We start from the raw sequence: 12,613 nt of genomic DNA on the forward strand, positions 1-12,613 counted from the left end.
TGTTCATTATTCCAAGGGAACGGCCTTTGGTTTTTTTTTTTATATTCTTGATAAATTGTGCTGGCCAAGTGTTTAAAACCAACCTCACCAAATAAAAAATATCAGCGATGATAAGGGGGGGGAAGCCTGGGCACTCGTATGTTAGAAGTTAGAAGTCTTTTCTAATTATTATTTCATTAGGTTTCTGTTTGTATTTTTTCTCAAAAGTCTATAAAACATCAGCAGGATTTTTCTTTTAAAAAGCCAAGTAAAGAAATATTCCCTTGGCAGCCTTGCCTCGAGAAGATTTTACATAAATAGAAAATTAAAAAAACACGCAAAAAAAAGAAAAAGATAAAATCATCAGACAAACACAACGGGGTGGGTGGGTGGGGGGGGGGGGGGGAGCAGGAGCTTAAATTAAGACAGCAGAATGGAAGTGTGCAGGGACAAAGTGGGGTGTGGGGGGGGTTAAAAGCTGTTGGCACAAGGGGGAGGGGAGGGAGGGGAGAGTTGTCCTCAGTGTTTCAGTCTCTTAGTGCCACTAGTACGGGCCTTTTGTGTGTCCGAAGATCCCTATAGGGAAGTGTTTGACGTGTGAGGACCACTGTGCCGCCAGCTGGAAAAACTTGACGTCGTTCCACTCGACGCCGTCAATCAGCACTGCAGGAGGGAGAAAACAAACATTCACTTTACATTTATTACACTTTATTTTCAGTGCTGACACTCTTATCCGGAGCAACAAGTCGTCCCCCACGAATGATGCAGGCACCCCTTGGGCCAATCAGTAACAAGACGCATCATCCCTCCGAATTTCAGCAAAATCGGACCAGTGAATTTTTTAATTACAGCGTACATTTTTTAAACATTAGAGCACAGTGCCAAAATGCATCATCCCTCCAAGTTTCATCAAAACCAGTCTGAGATGTCACATTTGAGTTAATTACATTTTTTACCTTTAATTATAGCGCACCCATTAGGCCAATCGGTGTAATTTATAAGGATAGCTGGATGTATGTAGACAGTTATGTGTCATTCTGACTTAAAATGTAGGAGTTAAGGCCTTTCAAAGGTAGACCTTATTACCTTTAATTATAGGTCCTCCATCAGGATCATCAGTGTTGTATTTTTAAACACCAGAACACAGCGCCAAAATTCATCATACCGCCAAGATTCATCAAAATGGGACCAGCGTTGTGTGAGATAACACATTTGAGTTAAAAAAAAAAGTTTTACCATTAATTACAGCGCCCCCATTAGGCCTTACCTGACTCACCCAAACCTGCATTTATTATTTGCATTTATTTCCTCTGTCACTTACAGTTTTATATTCATGTACATTACCTATCCTGTATTCTTTTATTTTATTACCTCTTTTTTTATTACCTGTCCTGTACTTGACTTCCTTGGCATTGTTCCACCAATTGCTGCTGTGGGTGGCACCTGAATTTCCCCCAGGGGATCAATGAAGTGCAATCTTATGTTATCTCATCTCATCTCAATCAGTGTAATTTTTTAAACGCCAGAACATGGAGCCAAAATGCATCATCCCTCCATGTTTCATCAAAATCCGACCCATGGTGAGATATCATGTTTCCCACAGTCCCTTCTCCCCCTTCCCAGCCCTCCAATTCCACTGTCTATTAATTCTGCCATCTTTTCCATGCCAGGCGCTAATAAGCAGGAAAACACAGCAGACAATACCCAAACCCAAAAAGACATGCGAGGTTCCTCTGAAAGCGTCTGTGCTGTCAGGTGGCGAGGACACGGCTGGGCGGGACGTCCGTGGAGAACATTACCTCTCAGCATGGTCTGCTGGTGCTTGGCAGTGCAGATGAGCCGGCTGATGCCCTCGATCACTTGACTCTTCGACTCCACCTCCTTGTCTTTGCTCTTTTTTGGCAGGAACATGACTGGCAGAAGGGAATGACAGAGACACAAGCTGTGAGTAAAAAAAAAAGAGGGGTTCGGAAACTTTCTGGTCTCAGATGCTGTAGGTATGACAAAGGACGTGTGTTATTTCAGTGCAATTTTTTGAGATCTGATTGTGGAAGATTGGGTTTTATGAGATGTTTGCTCCAGGCCTGAAATTCACTGTGATGTGTTATTCTTCTACATTTCTTTCTGATCTCTATATTATGGCATGAACGGATCCAGATTACGTAGACTTTTTTCAAAGAGAGTATTTTGGCATTTTGCCTTTTGGATCCAGGGTCCAAGTGTTTTGTAGCCAAACGATTTGGCTATAAAACACTTGGATTGTGCCGCACAAGCTATTAGGAGAAATTTGATGGACATTTTATGCTATTTTTGGAGCTATAAAAGATGGTCCTGTTAACTTCAATAGTTTGGGAGAAGGCTGAGATGGAAATATGGGGGGTTAACTCTATATTCTCTCTATTCTGGTGTGATCGGACAATAACATCACACTGAAATAACAGCCAATGATGACCCCAAATCCAGAGAAACATGGACGCATCCGTCCGCTTGTACGAACACTGCTGGACTGTCGCTGTCACCACAGCTCACCCTTCTTATTCTTCTCCTTGGTCACCACCGTCATGGACATGGTGGGCAGGGTTCCCCCCTCCGCGCCCCCCAGCGGCAGCCGGCTGACCTGCAGCGAGCGGAAGGTGCACTTCAGAGTGTTTTTGGAGGAGGAGTCCCGCTTCTCCATGTCTTTCTTCCTTTCCGTCGGAGCCACCCAGTAGTCCACCTGCAGCCCCATCAGCTCCACCTGGCCACCAGAACTGCAGAAGACAGACAGTCGGTGAGAAGGATATCGAGAATATAATATATATTGAGAATTTTTCTCACACATATAAGAGTACAAGAAGCTAAATCTGAGAATGGGAGGAATGATGGTCAAAGCAATGATGGAAATGCATGGAGTGTCATGTTCCCATTTCCATATATTAAAGTCACAATTAAATGAAATATGACTTTTTGACCTTGTTAGCTAATTCGATTTAACAATATATGCCAAAGAATGTACAATTTGTTTTATGTTCTAGTATTTTTATACACTAGAAAATAAATGTTTTTTTTTTACTTTTCCTTCCTGGAATATTATGTATTTTTAGTGGTTCCTTCATCACGTACCAGGAAGTGTACATAAAAATTCCAACCAATAATATCACAGATTTTTTAATAATCCCCCCTCCGCCTCTCCCATCATATAAAACTGCCTTTCTCTCCCTAACAGATACTGCTGTCCCATCAGTTTACACCATCATCCACTTTTGAACAGTCCAACATCCTGTTTCAACCGGAGATATGTCAAATTATGGAATCAAGATGCTCTCAAAATTCTATTTTTTATTGTGATTTGAATATCTACCACACGTTTTTCCGAATTCTAGATGTTTAATGAAAGAAAAGGAAAGTGGCGTTCCGATTAAAATCTCTTTCAACTCTCTCTAGGAACACAGTTTGATGATGTCATAGGATTGTCTTATCCTTGATCTTGACACCTCATAACTCAAAATTTATAAAACTGGAAAAAAAAATCTTCCTTTTCAATTTTTTTTTAGGAAATATCCAAATCTTTGCAGAACAACAACCTAGGAGTCAATTTTGCTGGATTTCCGGTTTATCAGGCTTCACTTTATACCTGTAAGCGCTGAGACCGGTGTTGACGGAGGGAGAGGAGGGAGGGGTGGGCGACGCTTCTTTGAATGCAGGTGACACTTGGGGAGGAGTGGAGGAGAGCAGCAGTGAGCCCATGGGTGCTGCATCATCAGAGTCTCCTGAAGGACAAAACAGTTCCACAGTTCATCTCAAAACTCTACGTATCAATTTTAGTCAAAGAAAAACGTTACCCGATGTTCATTGCTCATCATTTAAACAATAAAGATGATTATCTCTCCTAAAACTCTACCATGTTGGAAGTTAAGGGATTAAGGTGGATCATAACTTCAATAATATTCAAAGAGTTTTACTTTCACACCAGCAGTCACTTCATAAAATTTGCAAATCATAATCTTTTCACAAATTAAGGAAATGGGATGCTAATTGGTTCAGTCGACTACAGCACTTACCATGTACTTGTAACTATAAATAAGGTAAAAATGATATTTTCGTAAGGTTAAATACTTATGTTTAAGTATAGTTTGTAGAGTTAAAGCTGCAGTAGCCAAGATTTGTATGTAAAAATACACCTGTCTAATCCACCTAAAGCACAAAGTGGGGGGACAGCATCCCATACTCCCTAATTAAGACCCCTGTTCTGGTGTCAGGTATGGACACTGCTTCACCCATAGAAAGTGATGAATCAAAACTTAAGAGTGAAAACCAAACTGTCTCCTAAACAGCAGTGAGCGGCGCTCCGTGCAGAGAAAGCTGGACTCACCAACGTTAGATCTTTTGCCTTTCTCGTTCTTTCTTCATATAAAGCATCATAGACTGGCCGGATTGGTAAACATGAGTGTGCTTTGTGCAGTTTACTGACGTCATGTTAGAGGATTTCTGGGTATTGAAGTTCATATTTTCCAAACAGTTACTTCTCACTGCTGTTTGGAGCTGCCAATGTGCAAAGTTGGCTAGTGCAGCTTTAAGACTCTCTGGGGTAGACTGACATGGAATGCAAATTATGCAAAAACAACTATTTCAGAAATTATAATTTTTTCCTTAAAATTTCAACCACCCATGTACAAGCCAAACTGATTCCTTGCCTGACGTTGCAGATGTCTGCTCCACGATGCCAACTTTCACCATCTGGAAAATTCAAAGCAGAGGGTAAAGGATTATCACCACAAGAATCAGGCAATTCAAACTGTTATGTCAAACGCAAAGACAAAAGACAAGCAGGACCGAGACGAAACCAACGTACAGTGACCATTAAGGGTTAAGTCAGGGAAAGAACTGGTTCCTTACCCCAATGAAAGGGATGAATTTCTGACATGAGTCCTCATCGGGGCTGTGGAGTGGCAGTGGAGCCCAAAACAGAGAGGAGGCAAGAAAACAATAAACATGTCTTGATAAAAAAGAAAGCTATTCTACATGTTGGTACAGGTTAAAAATCTAAATGTAGACTAAAGGGACTATCTCCCAGAAGCATTTCCAAAACTACTAGTTTCTGTGAATAGCAAAAGATTGTAATTCAGAGAAACTATGGTTAGTAACATTGAGATCTACGGTTAGTAACTTGGCTATTTGATTGATTTCCAATGCTTGACATCTGGAAGTAGTTTTTCATTGCATCGAAAGAATGCAGAGTTATAACGACTAAAACATGGTCAACAGAGCATGCCAGGCTTTCACTGAAATCCACCACTAAAGAGAGTGATATCCCAACTGGGAGCTTCAGATTGTAGCTGGGGAAGCAGGGAGCAAAACATGCAAGCTATCGGCCGGTTCCTGGCCTCCACCAAAGCCATCCCACCATTGCAGAGAGGCCGTCTACCAAACAAGTCAGAATGAACGGCATTCAGGAGGCAGCAAGTCCATAAGAGGAACAGCTCAACTGCTTATAAAGTAGAAGTAGATGATGAGACAAAGCAGCGGGAAGGAAGAGCAGCAACCTAGATCCCAAACCCCTGAGGGTCAATGCACTACCTGTGAGCGGTAGTGCATCACTACACCTATAAGCCGTTTTCCGAACTATTTTCCCGATGCGGACCAGAAAAATAGCCTGAATGGAAGGAACTATTTCTAGGTTTTTCTACACATTTGATGACGTAAAAGGTTGTTGCTCTTGCCTTGAAGAAACCTGCCATCGCCCCCCCAGGGAAGAAACAGAGAGACTACACAGGAAGGGGAGAAAGAAAGAGAGAGAAGACAGTCTATAGTAGGTACAGTATGCAGTCAAGGCCAGTTTTTTTTTTTTCCAACACAACACAATCCCTGCTGAAATCAGTTTCAGAGCAGCCAGAGAGAGAAAGCCAAATGTCTGCCTGGTATGTAAGTGACGTATGTTCATCATCATCGCCTTGCAAGGATGGATAATGGCAAAAACGCATGACTTTTGTCTACATGTTTGATTAATATATTTGCTTAAATGTGAGATGTAGTCAGATAGAACATGTACATGCATATCAATCCATGTAAATGGACAGTAGAGCTATGGACATTACACATGCACTTTTCAGACGGGATAAATCTAACTGAATCTGTCAACAGTAGTCTCTAGACAGTATTACTATTATCTTTATTCTTATGTACATTTGTATTGTTGTGCAATACAAAATGCGTAATAAAACTGATATTACATAGTTCTGTGCCATTTCGTTCTGGGCCTTAATGGAGCTAGCAATGCAAGCTTTCCCTTTGTTATAGTCAATAGTTAATGTTTTGTTCCTTCCTTTTTACAGCACTTTGGTAGTTTCAGTCAGTTTTTACCAGAGGTGTGACCAAGTCAACTTTGCTCATGTCTCAAGTAAGTCTCAAGTCTTGAGGCACAAGTCTGAAGTCAAGTCTCAAGTCTAAATTTAGAACACCAAGTCAAGTCAGAACAAATCAAGTTTGATTTCTATAATCAGTTTCAACTTCAATAAATTCAATCATTCCATACAAATTCAGAAAACAGAATTTAAATTCAGTCATCTGGTGGAACAAATCTCATCACTTTCAATCTAAGTCATTTACACAAACACAAGATCTTTTGTCAAGACTTTAGAAACCTTTTCAAGTCATCAAAGTACAAGTCAAGTCAAGTCTCAAGTCTTCTCTTCATGCATCAAGTCAAGTCTCAATCAATTAAAATTGTGAGTCCCCACCTCTGTTATTACTTTTTTTTAAAAATGAGAGTGGAAACAGGCCCAGTAGTACTGAATATGCTAAACTCAATCCTGATTGGTTTGATGTTGACAATAGCAGACACTGATTGGATTGAACTGACCTGTGATTTAGGTACTTAGTTCCTGGTTTGGGCTTCTTTCATTGCATCACTGAAGCTGGTCTCTTGTCCAAAACGTTTGTTGCACTGACACTTTGAGCTTTGACATTAAATAGATGTGTGTCTCACATAAGAAAACCCTCATCCTCATGTTGCTGATGGTGTGCGGGTTTCCTACACTTTACTACACAATAGCAGACAGACATGGATGGCCCAAAGCACATGGAGATCATGGACAGGACACAGCAAGGAGGAAGAAACAGGAGAAAGGGTCCAGAGGAGGGAGGACAGAGCCGGCTGCAGCTGGCCTCCTGCCACTTTATCAGCCAGGACTCTCATATCTTATCAATGAGGAGTGTGTCGTGTAAAAACTGAGAACTGTATCTTTCTTCTTTGTTCAAGAAATTCTTTCACAGCTGCCAGGAATAATAAATCTTGAGAGACGACTCGATTTATGAAATATCCACGGGATTTTAGACCTGAGTGTGGAAACACACCACAGGTTTTTTTTGACCAGATTTAGCTGCTGCTGTTGATGCTGCCACACACAAATTGAGAACATATGGGGAAAAACTTCCAATAAAATGTCCAGTTGGAGTTGTTTGATGTTGAACACCTGCCTAGGATTGGAGCTTTGGTGTTTAAAGCTGTGTGAGATAACTTTGCAGCTGGTGGCTCCAAATGGCAGCGAAAGGCAACTGTTTGAAAAATTTGAACTTCAATACCCAGAATTCCTTAACCTGCACACAACACGCTCATGTCTACCAACCTGGACAGTCTGCGATGCTTTATATCAAAGGAAACCAAAGAGAGGAGAGAGGAAAAGATCTAATGTTGCTGAGCGCTCACTTGCTGCTGTTTAGGAGACATTTTTTTCTATTTCACACCTAAGCTTGAATCCCTCACTTCCTGTGGGTGGAGACGTGTCCTTAAGTGACACCAGAATTTAATTTGAGCAAAAAGGGGCGAATCTATGCCGTCTCAATTATGGATGGGACGCTCTTCTCTACTGCAGCTGTTTAGGCTGATAAGACAGGTGTGTCTTTACATAAATATCTTGACTAGAGTAGATTTAATTAATTCAAGAAATCTTATAGTGTGCTTCTGATCTTAGCAACAAATAACCGTGAGAGCCGTGACCTGGGTGACAGAGTTACATCTTATCTAGAAAGTTTATGGCTGAGGCTGTTAATGGAGAAAACCTTCTGTGTGTGTGAGTGTGAGTGCGTGTGAGTGTGTGTTACTAGGCAGCTGTTAAAGTGGCAAGCTCCAGCTCAGGCTGCGAAGGTCGAGGGGAAATGGTTTCAACACAGAAAGCGCATGAATCACCGGGCGAAGTGTGAAACAGACTCAAGCGACCACAATACCTTACTGCAAAATCAAAATGAAAGCTCTTTTTCCTTCAAAGAAAGAAAAGAAAAAATAAACAAAAGAAAAACATGTTATTCACACACACACACACACACTGATGGAAAGACAGTGATGTTTAGAAGACAGACTCCCACACGTCAGATACCCCAGTCCCACAAAAAACACACAACCTCCACAACATTAGTGAGGAGAAACTTTCACCTGGACGGTTTTTCACAAGGGAATTAAAACACACAGGTGGAAAACATAAAGATTTCTGACCAAACTAATCCTTTAAAGCGAGGATTGTTACAATAATTGCAGTTTTATGAACATCTAACCTGACGAGGGTTGCGACAAATTTTATTTTGGTTTCATTAGTCTGAAAATATGAATGCAAGACTGATTTTTTTTCTGTGCTCTTTGTTGGCTTTTTCAAGAAGTAATTTTGCTTGAATTTGTCAATACAGCCAGCTCATGTAAAGGCAGCCGGTGTAACATGTTGACTGTTTATGGAGTTAAGGTGAACGTGCAGAAAAACTGGGAAGAAGTTTGAAAATTGGTTTGTAGCAGAGAAAAATACGATCTTATCTTTTACTCAGTGTGTTCAATCCCCTTTTGAAAAACAGGTGAAAGCTCTGCATTAGACGCATTTGTTAGATGAAACCTTAAGATTACGCTAAATTCAACCGTTTCCATGGTAGTTCATATTTTAACACATTTTAAGTCCCACTTCTGTGCAACTGATAATAACGATCAGTGTGAAATACTAAATGAGGAGAGAAGTCCTGAAGTAAACTCACCTCTTCTGTTTATAGGTGAGCATGGCCTCTGCGATGGGGAGCTGGTGAGCTCCGTTGGCCCCCACCATGTATTGTGTTACCCTCGACACCACGTCTGGGTTCTCCTGGACTGCACAGGACAGAGGAATTACTATTCTTTGTTTTGTTTTTTTAAAGATTATTTTTGGGGCATTTTTGCCTTTGTTAGAAAGTTCAAAGTTTAGAGAGACAGGAAAGACTGGGAGAGAGAGAGAGGGGGATGACATGCGAAGGTCCTGGGCCGGATTCGAACACAGAATGTAATTACTGTTCTTCTTTGAGTATTATTGTCTGTGTAGCTGCATATGTAGTCAGTGACTTATATAATCGAGGTAGAGTTGCCTCATATTCATCTTTCAATCTTAAATCTAAATTCGCCTGCAGCAAAAATGACCAGTTTTCCTCGACTTTCCCACTACTTTAGCCGCTGATTGTAGATGCTCTATAATGACTCTCTTTTAAACTACAGATAAATGTGTGTGTGATACAGGTAAGTATGTATGCTGAACGCCTGTCACCAGTAAATACAATATAATAACCTACCAACGACCGGGGCCTCCGGCTTGTGAAACAGATCCCTCCAAGCAGCATCTTGGAATAAACTGTTGTATCGATAGTCAATAGTGCCGAGATATTTGGAGACTGGATGGGTTCCTGAATGCAATCAAAGAGACACATTCAAGATCTGAGAAGGTTTTAACATCAATAAATCATGACCACGTTCATTTTGAGACATTAGTGTCAATACAGTAAACAAATGAGACTATTGCTGAGACTGGCAGCCTCTACCGACCTCTACTCTGCATTATTTTTGTATTTTTTTTAGAGAAATCTGCTGGATTGCTTTACGGCACAAAACAGGAAGAGGGTGCTGTTCTTCCAGAGCAAACAGAGCTACAGAGTTTTTTTGCAATGGTGGAAAGAGTGAAAGGCAGACGGAAAAATCACTTCCAACATGTTTATCCTCTTCAGCGAAGCCAGGGAGGGGGAGAGGGGTCAGGAAGCAACGGGGATTATGGGAAATGTAGTCTTAATTTTGAGAAACACTAGCACCAACGATACCACTGGTGTGAAATAGAAGCTACCAATCGTCTCAACCATGGTCTCATTTGTTTACGATAATTACACCAAGGTATCACACTTCATCTGACAATGATACATGGATGTTTAAAAATGAACATACATAACAGCAGCATTAACCCCAGGATGTCACTAACCTAGAGGGATGATAAGGAACCTCATGTAGCCCAGCCAGTCAGGGGTCTTGTGGGAAAGGTGGTCCACAAAAAGCCTCAGGACGGCACTGAGGTAGTGCTGCGCCCCGGCCACCGCTATCTTTATGGGGATGGGCGTCTGGGAGTTACAGTTACAACTAGGGGAGAAAACAAGGAGACAACTTACAGAGTGTCACAGACGGAGACTTCACACAGTAAACTCTACATATTCAGCAGAGAAACAAAAGCAGTATGTGAGAGGCAGACTCACAATCTCTGGATGCGCGAGACGATGGTGTTGAACGCAGCCTGGATGTCGGCTGTAGTGCAGGTGCAGACCACAGGCAGATGGTGGTTTTGCAGGATATCTGAAAGATACTGAGAGGAAGAGAAAAGAAAGGATGGATGAGCTGGAAAAATCAATTCTTAAGAGTCTGTGTCACTTTTTTCAAATGGTGGACGTCTCATTTTGGATAAAAACTCATACTCTGATCCCTTCAAAGGAATTTTGAAAGGCAGGCATTAAAGAAGGAAAAGGTGTGGAGAGTGGGAGATATTTCAGGCTCCTGCTGGTTTTTCCTACCTGGCCCTGCCAGTCTGACGTGTTGATGAGGATGATGCTGTCAGGAAGGTGGTCGTCAGACACCAGGATGTGGTTTAGCTGGTCGTACACAGTCTTCCTTGGGATCTGGGGAGGTAAAATAAAATAAAAACATAGAGAATGTGGGCTCTGATAAGGTTTGATTTGGATTTCCTCAGCGCTGTGACTGACTTCATGGTCCTGTGTAGCTCAGTGGGTAGAGCAAGGCACTAACGCTGCCATGGTTACTGTAAGGTGCTTTGGATAAAAGCGTCCTACAGTTAATCTTCCAAGACCTTGGGAAGTAAAAACTTGAAATGACTCAATTATTTTTACAGAAATTAAGATTTATAATCCAAACATCATGGTTTGTAAAGAGGCAAAAGTTAGGGCTTCCAGTTAAAGGAACAAAGCAGGTAACATGTTATTTCCAACACAGTATAAACCCACAGCCCATCTCAACCCACTCTGATCTATAGACTTCATCTGGACCGGTTTCCCAAAGTACTCATACCCTCAAGCAGTTCTCAGTTTCTCTTCCTCACCTTGGCTCACATTCTAAAAGTTCATAGACGTTAAAGTTTAGTGTCAATGAAATCCATTTGGTGGTACACAAACTGTGAATACAACTGAGTCATTACTGCGTTGTAGCTCTGTGGCAGAGATTTATTAAGCAGCACAGAACAGCTTAAGTGTAATGTTTTTGGTATAGCGATTGTTTTTGGGCTGCAGTTCTCTCCTCCTACCTGTAGGTGGCAGCGTGTGTCCAGGGAGCGCTCGTTGTCCAGGCTGTTGGCCCTCTCGTTCTGCGGCCTGCTGGGCTGCCGCTCCTTCAGCGACGTGCTCCGGCCTCGCCTTCCAGCCAGTTTAGGTTCCTGCCTGAAATGACAGACGACGAGGAAGTGAAGATGGAGGACTGGACTGTTAGAAGTAGAGCCAGTGATGTGTAGTATTAAATAAAAAGGAGTGTAAACTGCAGGTGTTGATCATCATAAGGGAAATATCCACCAATATCAACAAAATCAATTACATTTTCAGAAAGACACTAGCCTAATTTATACTTTTTCCCCTTAAAAAGACCCTATCCTCATGTAACTTACAACATTCTGATACTTCTTATCATGATGAACACTATAAATGTACATTATAAAGATTTATGTCAGCCTAAAACATGTGAGTAAACTCTATTCTGCAAATATAACAGTGCGTAAACTGAGTTTTGGTGGGTTTACCCTCCACTTCATCCCCATATAGAGGAGAACAGAAGGCATCAGTGGGAGAGTGGACTGAACCTAATGCTTTGACGAAATGGTAATGGATTGTATTTGTTTTATTTTTACCTATTGGATGAAATGATGAGGGACTCGGTCTTGGTCATCTTGCCGCTCGGGGGCAGCCGCTCTAAAAATGTGTCCATGTTGTCCATCTCCAGCTCTGTGGTGGGAGTCACCGCCTCCGGCTGCTCCTGGGGGAAAACACACAGAGAGAAAACAGCATCAGGATTCAGCAGTTAAGAGCTGACAATAATATATATTTTTAGACATTTTCCATTTCAGACTGCCATACTTTTACAGACTGTAATGTCTTAACTGGACTTGGTTGGTATTCACTAGAATTTATCCTAATTGTAGCTGGGTATTATGAGCGTAAACTTGACCTCTATAAGCTGAAATGTATTTTTCACAACAGCAAATATCACAATATGTGAAGTGACCGTGGATCTACAACTACATAGAATGTAAAGTCATGTGTAGGGGAACAGTGCAACCGTTTTGGTGCAATTCTTGAACTTTTAAACTTGGAAGTGATCACATTTTCCATGCTTTTACTCAAA

General features: G+C 41.4%; 1 protein-coding gene across 1 annotated transcript in view; it reads right to left on the minus strand.

Moving 5' to 3' along the window:
- Nucleotides 1-509: 509 nt before the first annotated feature.
- pacs2 (phosphofurin acidic cluster sorting protein 2) overlaps nucleotides 510-12,613 on the minus strand; it is a 49,599-nt gene continuing 37,495 nt past the window's right edge. Inside the window, exons 12-24 of the mRNA XM_071896782.2 lie at nucleotides 12,120-12,244; nucleotides 11,526-11,658; nucleotides 10,783-10,887; nucleotides 10,471-10,577; nucleotides 10,203-10,357; nucleotides 9,529-9,639; nucleotides 8,968-9,076; nucleotides 4,855-4,897; nucleotides 4,653-4,695; nucleotides 3,593-3,728; nucleotides 2,509-2,729; nucleotides 1,779-1,892; nucleotides 510-642 (exon numbers count right to left, since the gene is read on the minus strand). Coding sequence (XP_071752883.1) covers nucleotides 524-642; nucleotides 1,779-1,892; nucleotides 2,509-2,729; nucleotides 3,593-3,728; nucleotides 4,653-4,695; nucleotides 4,855-4,897; nucleotides 8,968-9,076; nucleotides 9,529-9,639; nucleotides 10,203-10,357; nucleotides 10,471-10,577; nucleotides 10,783-10,887; nucleotides 11,526-11,658; nucleotides 12,120-12,244 — 1,521 coding nt within the window. The 3' untranslated portion in view covers nucleotides 510-523. The remainder of the gene's footprint in view (nucleotides 643-1,778; nucleotides 1,893-2,508; nucleotides 2,730-3,592; nucleotides 3,729-4,652; nucleotides 4,696-4,854; nucleotides 4,898-8,967; nucleotides 9,077-9,528; nucleotides 9,640-10,202; nucleotides 10,358-10,470; nucleotides 10,578-10,782; nucleotides 10,888-11,525; nucleotides 11,659-12,119; nucleotides 12,245-12,613) is intronic.

Source organism: Centroberyx gerrardi, chromosome 17 (genome assembly GCF_048128805.1).
Source record: "Centroberyx gerrardi isolate f3 chromosome 17, fCenGer3.hap1.cur.20231027, whole genome shotgun sequence".
Taxonomy (NCBI): Eukaryota; Metazoa; Chordata; class Actinopteri; order Beryciformes; family Berycidae; genus Centroberyx; species Centroberyx gerrardi.